Source organism: Siphateles boraxobius, unplaced genomic scaffold, assembly GCF_051911475.1.
Source record: "Siphateles boraxobius isolate OS27281-9 unplaced genomic scaffold, OSU_SipBor_1 15, whole genome shotgun sequence".
NCBI lineage: Eukaryota > Metazoa > Chordata > Actinopteri > Cypriniformes > Leuciscidae > Siphateles > Siphateles boraxobius.
The window spans coordinates 4,653,571-4,673,299 of NW_027508755.1; the positions used below are offsets into that span (position 1 = coordinate 4,653,571).

The 19,729-nt window shown below is 37.8% G+C and overlaps 1 protein-coding gene across 2 annotated transcripts in view; it reads left to right on the forward strand.

The window, feature by feature from the left end:
* LOC143738644 (NACHT, LRR and PYD domains-containing protein 3-like) overlaps positions 1 to 19,729 on the forward strand; it is a 78,318-nt gene that overhangs the window by 16,239 nt on the left and 42,350 nt on the right. The window contains exons 3-6 of one of the 2 annotated variants that reach the window (XM_077230685.1): positions 538 to 660; positions 8,992 to 10,923; positions 12,197 to 12,370; positions 16,884 to 17,057. In XM_077230685.1, the coding sequence (XP_077086800.1) occupies positions 538 to 660; positions 8,992 to 10,923; positions 12,197 to 12,370; positions 16,884 to 17,057 (2,403 nt within the window). The remainder of the gene's footprint in view (positions 1 to 537; positions 661 to 8,991; positions 10,924 to 12,196; positions 12,371 to 16,883; positions 17,058 to 19,729) is intronic. The other variant, XM_077230686.1, reaches the window with a different exon arrangement.

Genomic DNA, 19,729 nt, shown 5'->3' on the forward strand with positions numbered 1-19,729 from the left:
ACCCCATACAGAGCAAAGCGTGCAGCGCAAGCACGCAGCAGAACATTGAGCAGAGAGCAGCGCGTGCACTCACACACACACACACACACACGGAATGGAGAGCGTAGCGCACACACAGAGCGGTTCGTGAAGTTACTAAACAAGCTGCGCTAAAATGAAACCTGATCACCGGACACTGAGGGGCGGGGCGGAATATTTTTATATATATTTATATAAAATGTATTAAAATATATATTTTTTCTGCTTTTTTCTCTTTCGGCCAAAAATGGTAAATGCCATTTTCGGCCGATAATTTCCGGCGGCGAAAATTTCGGTGCATCCCTAATATTCGCCTAATGCCTCCCTGGCATTTACTTTGGCTCGCCAAAAAAAAGGTCAGGAAAAGACATAGCAATTGAAGAATTAGTGGTTAAACTTTATTTATAATACTATTCCTCAGCAAATTCCTCAAAAAATACAAATGTGCCTAAGACTTTTGCACAGTAGTGTATATCTCATTATGATCTGAATTCTGAAATATATCTCTGTTTTTCTCAGTATCATCAGCAGGAAGAGAAAGATAGCAGCATCTCCAGTATCAAGATGTGTGTCTATGAGGAGTAACAGATACATGATTCATCCCACTGATCTCTGTAATGAAGATGTGCCCTTTGACCCTGTGTGAGTATATTCATGTACACTTAAATATTTATTCATTTCTCTTACTTTGTTAAATTTAGAAACATTTTTAAACTCGATTTAATTTGCTTCATTCAAAGTCATTTTCCTTGGGTCAACACAATTTAGTTGGATTACAACTAAACTAACAATTTAGTTGGTTTTAATTTGAGATAAAAAGATTTATAACTAAATCTTCTTACATCATTCAATGTAATTTAATTAAAGTACTAAGGTATATTTAATTCATTATTATTATTTTGTTGATACTATTTAATTTAATCAATTTACTATTATTTAATTCTCTTAGTTTGGTCCAACTTATATTGTTTCATTAATTTACTAATGTTTAATTAATTGACTTATATTGGTATAATTTAAAGAATTAGTATAATTGTAATGAAATTATGACATTTTTAGGAATTGTGTAATGTTTGTTACTTTAGAATCACAAATAAAGAACAAAAACAGAAAGAGCGAAACTATGGTTAAAAAAAAAAGTGGCCTGTTGCATGAAGCTTGCTGAACAAACTCTTGAATTTCAGAGTAGGTTTAGAGTTGACAAATCCAGATAAATCCAACCTGGTTTAGATCAGGTTCAGCGGTCCCACAAAGCTCAGTATAAACGTTCCCTGTTCTCAGGTTTGATCCAGAGTTTGTGATTAACTCTGAAGCACGTGCACTTGAAAGTGTGACACATGCTGCAAACAGCCAATCACACAGAACATGTAGAGCGCCAGTTTGATTCACTTCTCGCGAGAGAGACGGTGCAATTCACTTCTCTTCCGAAGATTAGGAGATCATTTTGAAAATTATCAATAAATTAAAAGCTTTACAAGGCAGAAATAAACCCTGCAGCAACAGTTTGAGAAGAAAATACCTGACTATATCAATACATGATGTGAATCAAAGAAATATGCCTAATAATTAGCCTATAGGTTCACAAAGAGCTCAAATAAATACACACTGTTCAAAAGCATTATATATGAATACATGTTTTATATTAATTTAAAAGGAAAGTTTCATATTACTTTTCATTAATTATAATAACTATTTGAATATATCATATTAATTAAAAGTAATTATACAAACACTATTATAACATCTTAGTTGATGAGTTTATTTTTGATAAAACATACTATATATTATATACTATGTATATATATATATACACAAACTGGCTAACAAAAGCTTATTTGATGTCTATTTTAGAGTAAAAACTTTATAATCTATCCAAAACTATGAAATGTTGTCTTTCATATTTCGTCTGTAACAGTAAACAACAGCGTCCATCTGTCTCGTTTATTCATTCACACACACAGAAACGTGATTCAAATTTAAACAGTCTTTTTGCTTTTACAGACACTATTCCATATCGCCATTAGAACAAAGCACAAGAATAAAAAAATTTACTATTCACAATTCTCGGCAAGATCCGTCGCTCATCGAAATTAAATTAAACCAGCACATGTTCTGAGGTAAATGTCCCAGGATTATTCCTCACAGCCTCGCAAGACGAAATAGTACATTAATCTGATGATTAAATTTGGTGTGTTATCGAGTTTATGAGGGGCGTTTACACGTTTGCATGTGTTGCCTCAGATCATTTACGTTTGAATAGCGCGCGCTCTCCGTGGGCGTGTCACATTAGCAGAATAATGAGCTGCAAGAACGATAATGAGAACGACTGACATCTCTCTCTTTTTATATAGATTACATAAACAGAGAATATTTATTTTAGTTTTGATTTAGATAATTTAAAAGTACACACTTAAATGATTATAAACATATATTGCTCATGCCTGGGTGAATAGTATTTACTGAGTTTTAAGTTTAAGTTAGACCTGCTCCGGAAAAAAAGTTCACAGAGGCAGAGAGGCAGAAAGCACACCCTGTTTATTTTCTTTATTTTACAAAAGCACAATGTTTTATTTCGATTGTAAGTGGACACATAAAAAGTAGACATTTAACAGTTTATTTTTTCATATTAAATCTGTTTGACCAAAAAATGACATAGTATTTTAAGTCTTTTGCTGCTATGTGAAAAAAATCAAGCAAAACGCGCCGGCGCGTTTGCCGACCCCAGGGGGTTAAAGGGGACATATCTGAGTTTTAAGGGGACAATCTGACTTTTTCCATGTTTAAGTGCTATAAATGGGTCGCCGGTGGATCTACCAAAGAGTAACTTTGTTTTGGTCAGCCTTTCTCTGCAAGCATGTAAAAAAATAAGCCGATCAGATTTCGCTCCTCTTCTGATGTAGGAAGGGGATCTTATTATAATATTACCGCCCTTAATCTGCACGTTTCTACCCACGGCGCTACCATTTGGTTTCGCAAGCGACAACAGTGTAACCAGTTTTAACGCAATGGCAAAAATTTGAGCAAAACATGCAAATTGTTCTGTCGTTGCTGCACAGACGAGCACAGAACACTATATAGAGTCCCAGCCTCAGATGATACGAGAACAGTGGATTAATTTTACTTTCTAAGGAAATCCCCCAGAAACAGATGAATCAATGTAAGTCCGCAACAACTAGATAAATGTATCCACTAACCATTCAGAAATGTCCATGTGCATCTAAAAGTTGCAACCTCTTTCTGAGTCTCTCCGTAAGGCTGCACTCCGCTACTGGTTATTTCTGAGATTTCGATGAGTGAGATTTCCGTGTTTTGTTATTGTATCTGAAGCTTGTGTAAAAGGATAATCCGTTTTGAATTTAAAGGGACACACAAAAATGGAGCGTTTTTGCTCACACCCAAAAAGGAGCAAATTTGGCAAGCTATAATATATTATTTGAGGGGTATTTTGAGCTGAAATTTCACAGACACATTCTGGGGACACCATAGATTTATTAACAGTACTGTGTACAGAGAATTGAAATTCTGCTCAAAGAAATTTAGTAACAACTTTTTGATTTGAAATAAATAAAATCAACACATGTTGGGTTTGTGGTTTATAGCGGATCAGTTGCGCACTGCAAACGCAGCATATGTGAAAGCACATGAGTGTGTGCTGCTCCTGCACCACATACACACTGCAAACTGTGCTCATGCTGTCAACAAAAGATAGCAGCTATTGAAAGAGGAATAGATTTGGGTTGTTGACATCTTAGTTGTCACAGTAACTTTAATTATTGTAATTTCTAAAGATGTAGAACCTTAAAAAAATAGATTAAATGGAATTGCGTTTTGACATTCTTAATTAACTAGCGATTAAAAAAGGCAAACAGTTTGAGAAATGATACGTTAAAATTCAAATGCAAGTCGAGTGTTAATCAAAGAACTTTCCTGACGAATTTGGTTTGGTGAACGAATCGTCAGTCTGATCCAAACAGGATACTTCAGTCTGAATCAGACTTCAGTCGGTTCACTAATGCATCGGGCGCTGGCTGAATCGAACGTTTGTTCTTGCGGCTTGTGAGTAGAACAAAATAGTAATAAAGTACTTGTCTTTATGTGGCAAAAGCCCTATTTGGAGGGGACTAGTTTCCCAAACATAGTTTGAGTTACAATTCTTATCACCCGATGTCTATGATTTCATGCACTGATTCGGACAGGACCAACATCTCTGTTTATTATTATTATTAGGTGGAGCGTGTGTTTTCTAGACGTGGGCATTACAGAGGGACAGCTTGTGTAATCATGGATGAAGTATATGTTTTTTTTATAAATTACTTATTGATATAACTTTTATTTATAATTAATTTAATAAACTTCATTTAAGTTTTTATAATAGACCCACATAAGTGAGCAGAGACATCTAGACAAGTACCTGACACTGATATTAAAATGGGCAGTCTTTGCAGTTTCCACGATTTGGCTCGATTTATTAATTTTATTTTTTTCATCAGATACCATCCAGGTTGAAATTAAATGAGGGCATCCGAATGAGGAGAAGCATTAGTATAATACAATATCAGCAATCACTGACATTGCATTTGACGTTATTAGATTTCTCAGAGGACCGTTCAGTTTGCTGAAAAACAGTAGGGAATTTTCCCTGGAATTGTTTGGAAGGTTGTGTGAGAAAAACACAGACATGGCAGATTCGGACATGATTAAAATCGCGAAGTACATCTGTGAAACACAAATTTCTCTAACGTAAACGTGCCCCAGGAAAAACTAGTCCTGTTCGAATAGGCCTAAAGAGACATTTACACCTCATGAAAAGAAGGATTTATTAAACCGTTGTGTTAAGGATCCACCAGCTTTGATGGTCAGCTGTTGGAAATAGTGATAAGCAAACCCTACAATAGGGACTTGTTGGACAACTGTATGTGTAATATATTGCAGATGTATTTACTCATGCAGAATAAACACATATAATGAGAAATAAATAATGTTATATATTTCTTATATTTTAGGCAAGGCAAGGCAAGTTTATTTATATAGCACATTTCATACACAATGGTAATTCAAAGTGCTTTACATAGAAGAAATTAAAATAATCAAAAGAAATCAGAATAATTAAAACAGTTTAGAATAAAAGATAAAATACAGAAATAATCAAATGAAATCAGAATAATTAAAACATAAAATAAAATACAGTGCAAACAGTCGGACGAACAGTGGCACAGTGCTCATTCAGTAAATGCACAGTTAAACAGATGTGTTTTGAGTCTGGATTTGAATGTGACTACTGTAGGAGCACATCTGATCTCTTCTGGAAGCTGTTCCAGCTGCGGCTGGCATAATAGCTAAAAGCAGACTCGCCATGCTTAGAGTGAACCCTTGGTATTTCTAGCCGATGTGATCCTAATGATCTGAGTGATCTGTTGGGTTTATATTCACTGAGCATATCTGCAATGTATTGAGGTCCTAGGCCATTGAATGATTTATATACCAGTAATAATACTTTAAAATCAATCCTAAATGTAACTGGCAGCCAGTGTAAAGACCTGAGGACTGGTGTGATGTGTTCATATTTTCTGGTTCTGCTCAGAAACCTGGCAGCAGCGTTCTGTATGAGCTGCAACTGTCTTATGGTCTTTTTGGGAAGGCCAGTGAGGAGTCCATTACAATAATCCACCCTACTGGTGATGAAAGCATGCACAAGTTTTTCTAAGTCTTGACTGGAAACAAAGCATCTAACTCTTGCAATATTTTTCAGGTGATAGTATGCTGATTTAGTTATTGCTTTGACATGACTACTGAAACTACTTTAGTTGTTTGACCCCTAGACTGAAGGTATGCGTTCACCTTGAGAACTTCATCTTTGTTTCCAAACGCAATGACTTCAGTTTTGTCTTTGTTTAACTGAAGAAAGTTTTGGCACATCCAATTGTTTACTTCATCAATGCATTGGCAAAGGGAGTCAATGGGGCTGTAATCGTTAGGCGATAGGGATAAGTAGAGCTGTGAATCGCCTGCATAGCTGTGGTAAGCGATTCGGTTCTTTCTCATTATTTGGCTCATTGGGAGCATGTACAGGTTGAATAGGAGTGGCGCAAGAATTGAGCCTTGCGGGACTCCACATGTCATGGATGTCCACTCAGACTTATGGTCTCCTATACTCACATAATAACCTCTGCCTCCTAAGTATGACCTGAACCATTTTAGGACTATCCCAGAAAGCCCGACCCAGTTTTCCAGCCTGTCAAGAAGTATTTTGTGATCGACAGTGTCAAATGCAGCACTGAGGTCGAGTAGTACCAGCACTGATAATTTGCCTGTATCAGTATTTAAGCGAATATCATTTATTATCTTTATGAGCGCGGTCTCTGTACTGTGGTGCGGTCGAAAACCAGATTGAAAATGGTCAAAGTATCCATTCGAGCTTAAGAATTTGTTCAGCTGATTGAACAACTTTTTCAATGATCTTGCCTATGAAAGGAAGATTTGAGATCGGTCTATAGTTGTTTAATATGGTCTTATCCAGATTGCTCTTTTTCAGGAGGGGCTTGACAACAGCAGTTTTCAGGGAGGTCGGAAAACTCCCAGAGAGAAGTGAGGCATTTACCACTTCTAGGAGATCTGCTTCTAAGCTGTGTAACACATTTTTGAAAAAAGATGTGGGAAGTGCGTCAAGGGCGCAGGTTGATGTTTTTAGTTGCTGTACGGTTTCTTCCAAAATTTTACCATCAATTTCTTCGAAATCAGACATAGTGGCTACTTTCTCGTGCTGTTGTCTGATCTGCCTGACACCAGCGCAACTCAAGGATGAGCTGATCACCTTTCTGATATTATTGATTTTCTCAGAGAAGAAAGAAGCAAACTCACTGCACTTTCTCACTGAGAGCATTTCACTGGGAATCCGGCTTCGGGGGTTTGTCAGTCTCTCTACAGTAGCAAAAAGAGTGCGTGTGTTGTTTATATTGCTGTTTATAATATTAGAGAAGAAAGTCTGTCTAGCTTTGCTTAGTTCCTTATTGAAAGCATGGATGCTGTCTTTGTAGATGTTATAATGGACTACAAGTTTTGTCTTCCGCCACATGCGCTCTGCTTTTCTGCATTGCCTTTTCATATTTTGCACATAATTTTTTAATTATTTAAAGTATATACGTTTCATATTTTCAAGCTAGTTCACAAAAGCACAAGCACCTGCATGTACTATTTAGCCAGGAGACTAACACTGTGCTGAGGAGTGCACAGCCATTACTTTTAACTATAGTAAATATAGTCTTAATGGTGTTTTGTAATGGTGTTTCAATCATCAACCGAACCACAGGCTCTGCTCTTCAGCACAATAGTAATCCGATAAACTCACACACAGAGTAAAACGCTCACACATAATAAAACATATACAAAAAACAAAGTAAAATCCAGGCCTGGTCCGCTCTTGTCTTTCACTGTAGTCGCTCCTCCTTTTATGCTTCTGAAGCTCTTCCATGAGATATACGAGACCGGTGCATCTCGTAGGTGCCACTCATCAGTAATTACACGTTCTCTCACGGCCCTCTGCTTCGTCCTGGCACAATTACACGTAATGCTATTTTTGTCTTCATTTCTAAATATTTTATATGTATCAATATTAGTGCTGGGCGGTAAGCCGGTTCAAACCGAAAACCGGTTTATATTTTCATCACGATATTGTTTTTGATTAAACCGCCATACTGGTGTATTTAATTACACAACGTTCGGAACAAACGTTACGCTGCACGACACTGTTTCAGACGGACCCTTTACAATGTTGCACTTCTAAGCAGCGACGAGTGAGGGTAAACAAACAGCAGTGCTCTGTTACGTTACATGGACGATGGATGCTGAAGAATTACAGAACACAGAAGAACAACTTGTGCCAAAAGAGGAGCCGGGTCTGTTGTTTGGAGGTTTTTTGGTTTCCAAAAAATCCGACGTCGACAAAACAACCATTTTATGTAAGTGCTGTCGGGCTAAAATTCTCGCCAAAGGCGGCAACACGAACATCCATTATACAGGATAATCCTGTGTGTCAAGTTGCACTTTATATTTATTTTATGTTTGTTCGGGTTTCGAAGCAATACTTTTGAAGGAATAACTAATGCAAGTTGCATAATTTTTTTTAACTTTTTTTTATTTTTTATAGACCTCAAAAGCAATGCAAGACAAGTTTAAGTTTTCTTTTTATATTTACTTGAATGCACGTAATGTTCCTGGACTTGTACTTGAACTAGCAAAAGTATTCCAAGTTGTTTTAATTGTGTTGTTTAAAATAAAAGTTCTGTATTTTGACTGCAATTGTCTTTGCATTCTGATTCCTCACTTCATTAGAATGGCTCTTATTTGTAAACAACAGCATAATTTTCTGGGGCCATGCAAACCTGTATTACTAGTGTGGAATTATTCTACAATATTCACTAATGACAGTAAAATAGACCATCCTAAGTCAATTTACTGCAGTAATTCCTCTCTCAACCAGTAGAAAATGCATTGAACACCTGACTATGCATGAAAAAAAACCCGTCATGAACCGGAAACTGGCATAATTTTGAAAAAAAACGTGATATCAATTTTTGGTCAAACCACCCAGCACTAATCAATATATAGCCATACATGGCCAATGGATATATTGCAGTATTTTGAAAAATATAAGTACTAGTTTCCCATTTATGGAAACGTATTGTGTAATATATTCCATTATATTTTGTAGTGTATTCCCATATATGATTGTTCTGTAGGGGGGAAACATACAAATTGTACAATATTGGAGAGGAACACAACGTTTTGGAACTTTATGTCATGGAATCAACTGGCCACAATAGATTTATTATATGTAAAAGAGGTTTATTAAACAAACACTTCTTCATCATTTTGGTTGTGGTATGATTTTTAATAACATCTTTCAATATTAAAGATATTTACATATTTTCTCTATTTTGATAAATGTATTTTCTGTTTGTTTTAATGTGTTTTCAGTGGTGGGAGAGATGACCAGATCAGAGATGTGTACTGTCAGACCTGCACATCCTCCTGTCAGAAACACATCAGTCATCGTGACACAGAAGCAGCCCTGCAGCTCGACTCTCACCAACCAGTGCTTGATGATCTTCAGAGAGTCAAAGACCAGCACAAAACCAGCATGAAGAACAGATATGAGAGGGTTTTTGAGGGAATCAAACTAGAAGCGAATCAGACCCTCCTGAACAGGATTTACACACAGCTGTACATCATAGAGGGAGAGAGTGAAGGAGTGAATGAAGAACATGAGGTGCTACAGATGGAGAAAAGTTACAAGACCCTCCAAGACACTCCAATCAACTGCAATGACATCTTTGATCCTTCACCTGAACCTGGATATGAGGAGATGAGAAGAGAGAAGAAAGACAAAATCAAGACTGTTCTTACTAAAGGCATCGCTGGAATTGGAAAAACCGTCTCTGTGCAGAAGTTCATTCTGGATTGGGCCGAGGGAAAAGCCAATCAGGATGTAGATTTCATGTTTTTGCTTCCATTTAGAGAGCTGAACTTGATTAAAGATCATCAGTACAGTCTTCACAGACTTCTGCTGGACTTTCATCCTGAACTTCAAGATCTGGACTCAGAGATATATGATAAATGTACAGTTGTGGTGATCTTTGATGGTCTGGATGAAAGCAGATTGACACTGAAGTTTTCAGACTGTGATAAAGTTTCTGATGTAAATGAGTCTTCATCAGTGGGTGTTTTGATGTCAAACCTCATGAAAGGAGATCTGCTTCCCTCTGCTCTCATCTGGATCACCACCAGACCAGCAGCAGCCAATCAGATTCCCTCTAACTACATCAACCGTGTGACAGAAATTCAGGGATTCAACGACCCTCAGAAGGAGGAATATTTCAGGAAGAGAATCAGTGATGAGCATCAAGCCAGCAGAATCATCTCACACATCAGAAAAGCAAGAAGCCTCCACATCATGTGCCACATACCCGTCTTCTGCTGGATCTCAGCCACTGTGCTTCAAAACATCCTGAAACAAGATCTCAGTGCAGAAATCCCTCAAACTCTGACTGAAATGTACATACACTTCCTCCTCATTCAAACTCATATGAGGAACCAGAAGTATGAAGAGAGAGATCCAGAGAAACTCCTGCAGGCCAACAGAGAAGTGATTGTGAAACTTGCTGAACTGGCTTTCAATCAGCTGATGAAGGGCAATGTGATGTTCTATGAGGAGGACCTGATTGAGAGCGGCATAGACGTCACTGACGCCTCAGTGTATTCTGGGATTTGCACCGAGATCTTTAGGGAGGAATCTGTGATTTATCACAGGAAGGTTTACAGCTTTGTACATCTCAGCTTTCAGGAGTTTTTCGCTGCATTGTATGTGTTTTTCTGCTTTTTACACAAGAACAGTGAAGTTATGAAAATGTTCCTCAGAGGAAAGTCCAGAACTCAGTGTGAGAATATTTCTCTGGATGTGTTTCTGAAGGGAGTAATGAGTAAAGCCTTGAAGAGTGAAAATGGACACCTGGATCTTTTTCTTCGATTTCTTCACGGCATCTCACTGGAGTCCAACCAGAGACTCTTACAGGATGTGCTGATTCACACAGAGAACAACCCAGAGAGCATCAAGAAAATAATCCACAACCTCAAACGGGGTCAAAAAAACAATATCAGTCCTGAAAGATGGATGAATCTGTCACACTGCTTGATTGAGATGAAGGATCATTCTGTTGTTAAAGAAATGCAGGCATTTTTAAACTCTGAAACAAAAAGAAAAAATCTTTCTCATGCACAATGCTCAACATTGGCAAACATGATCCTGATGTCAGAGGAAGCACTGGATGACTTAAACTTCATGAAGAACATCAGATCAAAAGAGGGTAAATGGAGACTGGTTCCTGCTGTGAGGAACTGCAGAAAAGCTCTGTAAGTGTGAAAATATAAACATAAATATATTTGACAAGTTGTGATGGAGGTTTGATGAGTTTTATCGGTATTTGTGTTCACAAACAGTTTTTCTTTTGTAGTTTTATACTTTGTGAACATAACCAAACTACCAGTAATACTAGTCCAACTCTAAGGCAGGTGTTGATCTCATTTTAGTCAATAGAATTGGTTTATGTAATAAAGTACTTCATCATAGATATAAAGCTCCAGTCCTGGAGGACAAGTGTCCTGCTGAGTTTAGGACACTGACCCTCCAAATATCCTCACACAAGCGAATCTTATTCAGATTTACTTGCAAATTAAAGACAGGTGTGTTTAATAGAGTTGGAACTAAGTCTGCAGGACATCAGCCCTCCAGGACTGGAGTTGAAGATCCCTGATGTACATAATGTACTTTGTTCAAAATTAAAACAAGGATTTGAATTAAAAGTAAATGTTAAAGTTACATGATCTTTTATGGTGAATTTGGTTAACGTAAGTCAGTGCTTCTCAAACCTGTCCTGGGTCCCCCAACACTGCACATATTTGATGTCTTCCTCATCTAACACACCCGATTTAACTCAGTAGTTCATTAGTAGAGACTGCAAGAATTTAATTGGGTGTGATGTGAGATAAATCCAAAATGTGTGATGATGGGGAATAAAATATTGCATTAATTTATTACAATATATTGAATAATGTTGAATAATGTAATGTACATGTTGAAAACATGTAAAGTCTAATTGGTCAAACAAAAATCTGTTTGGTCAAAGTTCAAAATACTTAAAATTTCCATGCAAATAGTTGCCTCAATTTTTTTTTGTTAAACCAAGGCAATATTTTTTTGTTTGGAAACCTGTTGCCTGAATTTTCTTTTCTATTCTCTTAAATTATTTCTAACACATTCTCAAGCAAAATATTGCCTTAGTTTATGTAAAAAAATACTCGGGGTGACTATTTGAATTAGTATTTTGTGTTAGACCATTTAGACTTAAGTAATACCAACAGAACTTTCCTCGTGAACTCAACCCAAATACTTTGTGTAGCAGAAACATAACTCTAAAAAAGTGAAAATAAAGTGAAAATTACACATGAATACACATTAGTGCAATAATACATATATTGTCACATATTTTATGAAAATTGACAATTCCTTATGTATTATTCATTATATTTTTATATACTAATGCAATATATGGAAATATATTTGCTTTGCATAAGGGGACATCAGCACAACAGCATGTATTTTAACTAGAGTCCTTTCTGTTTTCAGATTGGCATACTGTAATCTCACAGATCGGCACTGTGAAACTTTGGCTTCAACTCTACAATCATCAAACTCCCCCCTGAGAGAGCTGGACCTGAGTAACAATGACCTGCAGGATTCGGGAGCAAAGCTGCTCTCTACTGGACTAAAGAGTCCAAACTGTCAACTTAACATACTGAGGTTTGTGTTTCACACTGATGATAATTAGGACAGACCCCCGTAAAGCATGTTTAAGAAGAAAACATTTTGGGAAATAAAAAATTGTTCAGTTGTTTCCTTTCATAAGCCTACCACAAATCTAGCTGCCCTCTTGGAAATGTGTTTACAGTGGTGTCCAAAAGTTTGAGGTAAAAAGTAAAAATGTTTATATTCTGCACTAGGGGTGGGAATCTCTAGGCACCTCACGATTCGATTCAATTACGATTCAGAGGCCTGCGATTCGATTCAAAAGCGATTATCGATTATCTGAATCTTTTGTGTGTGTGTGTGTTTGTGTGTGTGTGTGAATATAAATACTTTGCTTTAAAAGTACAAAGTAATGACCCATAAAGAATTAACGTACAATATATTTTATTAACATTGCAAAGAACCAACAGGAAAATAAATGTGTGCCTGAACTAGCAGCATACTTGTAGTAAATTAATAATATAACAACAACAGGTGTTCTGACGATTCATGCTACCCATCGAGATGTGCTACTTACTGGTGCATGTGCAGACTCATTTTTCTTCTGCTTACCACGCCCATAAATCTATGCATCCTTGCTGTGGATACTTGTAGGAAACTTTGACAGGTCAAAGATGAATATTTGATGATAATTTTTACTTTTCACACCGTTTTAAAAATAAAAACAGTACATTATACTGTACTCTTAACTTCGAATTTTATTATAATTTTATTTCATATAATAATATCATTTTTACTTGTTATATCAAATGTGATAATTGCTAGTTCATTTAAAATATCCAAATATGCCCCCCATACACTTACCCTGATTAAAATGAAATAACGATGTCATAATATTGTGAGATTTACACCATTATGGAAACAATAGAGAATGAATCAACATTATCTATGATCGATTTGCGTTTGGGTAGCATTTTTCGACAAGGCAGCAGAAATCGTCTGAACACCGGTAAAGCCCAGAGCCATAGAGAGACACGGCTCTGGTACAGCCGAGTGTTTTTCCTCCTCTGGGTGGAAACGTGTCATATGGCTTCTCATATTTGTCGTGTTGCCGAAATATTTTAGTTTTATTCTACAAAGCTTACAACTAGTGTGGCTCTTGTCCAGCTCCTTTCCCCCTTCAACTTCATAGAAGCCAAAATATTTCCACACGTCAGCTTTTAACGAGGAGGGTGTTTGGATTTCGAGCTCAGCCATCGCATCTCTGTTCTGTGCGCACGCCACAGACAGACGGTCCGGGCACTGCACTTCCGCGCTTCAGAGTTCCGTCTTTTGCGTTCCGTCAATATTACGTCATTATAAATAGGCTACATATCTAAAAAAAAAAAAAATTTTTTTTTTTTGAAAATCGATTTTTGACATTTGTGAATCGATTCAGAATCGTCCACGTCCGCATCGCGATGCATCTAAGAATCGATTTTTTCCCCCACCCCTATTCTGCACTGTTTTATCATTTTATTAACATATTTCCGTGACAAATGACCCTTGTCTAAGCCCTGTCTCTTAAAATGTACTGAACAGTCCTACACTTACCACTGTTGCTGTTTTTTTACTGATGTTTTTTTTTTAAAACTAACTTTATGAATCATCTTTGTGTTTGGTTAATTTTAAATACAAACAGAAATAATCCAAAAATATGCTAATTTGTTTTTGTTGGGTCACCCAAATAGTGACACATGGTTTCTAGAAATACAATTTTTTTCCCCATTTTCCAAATCTTTAAGACATTAAAGGTGCTCTAAGTGATGTCAGGTGACGTCACTTCTTGTTGACGTTCGAAGTATTGTCAAACAAAACGAAGACCCTCCCGACTCCTCATCCCATCTTCTCCCCCACCATTCAGTGCCCATATAAGGACGCAATAATAACAAGATAACTTTAGCTTTGTGTTTCCCAGTGAGCATAAACAACGGATCCGCCGTAAACAAATTCAGTCAAAGTCGTCAATGGCCTATAAATGAACATTCAAATTCATAACAAACAGTGGGGGAAAACAATCATTCAGACCAACTGTCGCCCTACTGTGAGTTTGTTTGATCGATCGCTAGTTGCTAGAAACCTATATGTTGTATTCACCAAACTTAGCGCTGACAACGTTAGCACTGACATAGTTCTGGCTAATTATATCCTTATGTTGGTTAGGCGAACATGAACATCCTAAAAATGTATTTACCCACCTCTCCAGCAAAAACAGAGCTACCTCAGGGTTCTCAAGTTTTATCAAAAGCATGGAGTGAGATCACATGCGGTTAGGGGAGGAGCCCTTATGGAGACCTGCCCCCACCCATCCCCGCCCCCCAATCGTAACCCATTGTTCACAATTAACCAGGACAAATTGAAATTATAACAATTGGTAAATCTGATAAATGACAGAGCAATTCATCACATCAAATATACTCTTTAATGTTATTTTTCAAAATTACAAATATACAAAAATGACACAAAAATATAACAAATTGCTCCAAACAGTTTGGAAAAACAAATCTTTTTGCATTTTGAATGTGTCTAGTCGAAATAGTATAATGATTTATTGTGTGATATAAAATATTACCCAGAGCACTCTGCTTTAATACATGTAGCCTTAATGTAACTAGAAAGACTATTAATACAGTATAATATCTAATTTAAAATAAAATGAAGAAATACATCTTCATTCCCTCCCATACCCTCTAACATTTCCCTTACCCACTAACATTTCCCTTAGTTTCAGATAACGTAAGCTAGCCAAACTGAGCTAAAGCTTCTGGCCTGGTTGCAAAGTAGTTGTGGAGTTTTTGACTGCATCAATAATAATGTTTACGATGGGCTATATATTAAATGTTCTAGCCTAAAAATGTTAGACCAGCTTTCGTCCAACTTTCCTTCTCCATCACGACGTGTGTTCACGCGATGTTGTTGGTTACTTAGTAACGAACGTACGGTGGCCGAGAATGTTCCGGCAACTTCCGTGTGTTCGCTTATCTATGTTGCCTAGTAACGAACGCAATGTGGCCGAGATGCGTGCTGGCGGCAGGAAACTTCATGTTTCAAACTTCTGCGCCTCGTATACAACGTTATATATAAAGCTTGCAGGACAACTTGGTTGGCATTGCCGTTTCAGCGTGAGGAATACACGGTGTGGCGTGTGAGCGTGTGAACTGGTTGAATTGCATGTGTCTCACGGCCAGTGCGTGAGACTTGAGAACCCTGCTACCTTTTTGTCAGATTGGAAACCCTTCTGCCGGCGGAGTTCTTGCCACCTTTCGAAGGCTTCTCAGATGTAAATTCGGGACTTCGCGCGTTTCTTATCCTTTTCCCTCTTTGCTGTTTGTTCATCGGAAAGTCGTCTCTTTGGTCGTGTGTCGGCCATGTCAAACTTAAAGAGAATATAATTCAAACTTCCCTCTTCATGCTTCTCTCTCCTCTACACCCCTTCACGTGTACGTGCACTAATCCCCCAAACCCCACCCCCAAATCCTTCTTGTCCATTATTGGCTGGAACACTGTTTGTTATGTTTCGTGGCACGGGTTTCTACAGTTTTTTTTTTTTTTGCCGTTTGTGGAGCCTGGGGTGTCTACAGAGACCGCGTTTTTTACAATGTGTTCAGGGGACAAGCAGCTAGCGGATAGTAAGAAGATGTTTGCTGTATGTGACAAAAAATGTTTTGGCGTAAAAACGCGTGACATCGCTTAGAGCACCTTTAATACTGTAGATTTGTGTCACCTTCATTTCTGTGACATCCACCACCTAGAGTTATTCATGATCTTCACCAGAGGACATTCTTTCTGACTCTTTAGCTTATCCACCAGGAACTACATCTCCCATAACCCATTGCCCAGACTCATTATGGTTTGATTACTTCTACCTGTCTATCATTTGCTTGTATAAGTATGTCTATTTAAGCTCTGTGCTTCTACCCACTCTTTTCAAACTCTTGTTAGTGTTAAAACTGCAGTTCCAGGTACTTGTATTTTCGACCAATGCATATTGGCGTGCAAGATTTGCACCTCTCGTTCTGCCCTGCAGTGCGGGTATAAATATACAGAAGCAGATGCAAAAGAGGAAGAATGGGTGTGACACTGCAAATTCACATGCAAATAGTTGCCTAAAATTTTTTTTCAATTAAACCAAGGCAATATTTTTTAGTTTTGGAAACCTATTGCCTTAAATTTCTCAATTATTTCTAATACATTTAAAAGCAAAATATTGCATTGGTTTATCTAAAAAAAATAATTAAGTATAAGACTTAAGTAATACTAATAGAACTTTCCTTGTAAACTCAACCCAAATACTTTGTGTTGCAGAAACATAACTCATGTGAAAATAAAACATGTATTAAAAGTGACAATTCCTTATGTATTATTCACTATATTTTAGTATACTAATGCAATATATTATTCTGTATATTTCCAAAATATTTAAACCATTTAATATATTGATCATAAATATATTGAAATATATTTTCTTTGTATAAGGAAACATCAGCACAACAGCATGTATTTTAACTATAGTCCTTGCTGTTTTCAGATTGGCACACTGTAATCTCACAGATCGGCACTGTGAAACTTTGGCTTCAGCTCTACAATCATCAAACTCCCCCCTGAGAGAGCTGGACCTGAGTAACAATGACCTGCAGGATTCAGGAGCAAAGCTACTCTCTACTGGACTAAAGAGTCCAAACTGTCAACTTAACATACTGAGGTTTGTGTTTCACACTGATGATAATTAGTACTGACCCCCGTAAAGCATGTTTAAGAAGAAAACATTTTGGGAAATAGAAAATTGTTCAGTTTTTTCCTTCATAAGCCAGTGTTTCCTTTAGGAATTTTTTTAGCAGTGGGGGCAGGTCTGTCTGAACAACCCCCAACCCCACCCGCCACCACCCTCACCCTCCCCGGGAAAAGTTTTACGTATGAAACTGGACTGACACTTTGCTGCAACACAAATAAACATATTTATTACTTAAATATATTTGAGGCACTTAACATCTACAAATCATTCATAATGAAACAAATTCATTTGTGGCACTTAACATCTACAAATCATTTAATAATGAAACATTCATTTGTGTGCCTTGCTGTGCACACATTACATTTTTCTTGGCTTTTGGAAAAAAAGTCCAAGGCTCGGTCATAGGGGAATTCAGAAAGAGGTGGCCCATTGATGCTGAGTAGCATACATGCTGCTAGATGGTCCCCCTGCAGCCTGTTCCTTAAGTCTGTTCTCACCTATAAAGGATTTTTTTTAAATTGAGTGATGTGAGGGATATTGATAGCCAAACAATCTTTCATTTCACAAAACACTGAAATGTCTTACCCTATTCATCGTGGAGAAATCTCTCTCACAGTTGACACTTGAGATTGGCACTGTAAGGGCAATGGCTGCCAGCTTACTGAGGGAGGGGTAGATTTGATACCACTCATCGTGCTGGGATGCTAGTTTGCTCATTATGGTAAGCTGGTCCATATCCTGAAACATTACAACGGAGACAGTAGGCGATTAAGCTGGGTTCCTCAGTCATGTTTCTGAAGAACTTAAATTGTGTCTAATTTACCTTGAATGCCAGCATATGCTGCTTAAAAGATGACCATTCTTGCAGTGCATGACTGTCCGGTTGCTGCAGGAATTTGGTGGACAGGGTCTTGATGCTTTCAAAGTTGATGGAATTGTCCTCCTTGACTGCTTGGGGCCCCAACACGTGAAAGGCTCCCATGATATTAAGGTTTTGGAACCTTCTGTCAAGGCTGTCCTGAAGGCCATCAAGATACGGTTCCATTACCTAAACAGGGCACAAAGAAAATGATTAAGTTTTATTGAGTGACTCCCTGTGGAAATAACATTTCAATCAAACTAAGACTGGCCTCTGTCATTTTATTATATATTTCTTAGACGGATACTACTTAGCAGCCAATCAAAACAAATGTACCTCTGTCCTGTACCGGGACCAAAGAACCTCTCTTGTGGGCTTCACCTGGCCTCTACCTCTCCTCTCCCTTTCCTCCTCGTCGACGATGTTAAATGCACCCAATCCTGCAGGGTTGTCAAGGTCACTATGCAGTTGGGCCAAGAATGAGCCAGGGGGCTGTGTATCACCTGCACCTTTGATGTTCTTCAGGCATGCCATAGTCACTGGAACCTGATAAAGGCAGTTTCACAATCATCAGCAGTTTTTTTTAAATGTAATGTGCATTGATTGAACAGCCAGGAATTTAGTTGTACTGCTTTACAGTTATGAGATGCATGTTAAAAGTACCTGCTCTTTGATGGCCAGGAAGTTGACCTTCTCTCTCTGGAAAATCCTAGAAAGCCGGGCTAAGTGTGGTAGTACATCTGCCTGTAGGTATACTGAGGCCACAAAATGGTATGTGCAGCAAAAACCATAAAGGCCCTTGGCTACTGGGCACTTATGGACTTCAGTCTCCTCTGCCAAGGCAGTCATGACAGCACTGAGGTTCTTTTGCAATTTAAGAATTGCCAGGTGCTGTGATAGCCAGCGTGTATCCTTTACTTGCTGAAAAATATTTTAGTAGTGGTGTAAAAGATGAATTATAGCACCCATTGCACCTGGAGTACACAATTATGACCAGAATTGTTGTTAAAAGCAGAAAGTATTTTCTCTCACCTTTACTTTTAAGTTATCAAGGCCTAAAGACTGTGATGCAGCTTTTAGAACAGCTGTTCTGTTAGCACTGTTCTGAAAGTACTGGTGGAGCTGCTGTAAATGGTCCCTAAAGGTAGACATGTAGGGAACCTCTGATGAGGCATCCCTGCATGCCAAGGCGAGGCGATGGGCAGCACAAGCAACTGGCATCAACCAGGGGAAGTCATCCTGGAGCTGCTTTGCTACACCATTCAACCTTCCTGTTACAAGAAAAGAGAGAGAAAAAAACAACAAAGGCATGCAATAACCAATTCATATTGAAGCCAACTAAAAACAAATTCAAGCAACTTAAATGACTCTTTGTTAACTTTTACCAGTCATTACAGCAGCTCCATCTGTTCCTAGCCCATAGAGCTTATTAGTTGGCACGCTCTTTTTGTGCAGCACTTCCTTTATTGCTGCCACAATGGTTACAGCCTTCCCATCACTTACATTAACCAGGTCCAGGAACTGGCTGAAGAGCTGCCCTTCATTGTCCATATATCTGAAAAATAAACATGCATAAATACATCACAAACATATATGGTTTACTCCAGTCCAGTGGTTACTTATTGTAATCTCAATTGACTAATACCGAATGTGCAGATCCAGTTGCCTTTTAACAGACACATCTGTGCTCTCGTCTACCTCCAACCCAATAGCCACAGAGGACTGAATCGCTTTCAGAATTGGTTCTTCAACCACTCTGGCCAGTATTTCCAGCATCTCATCA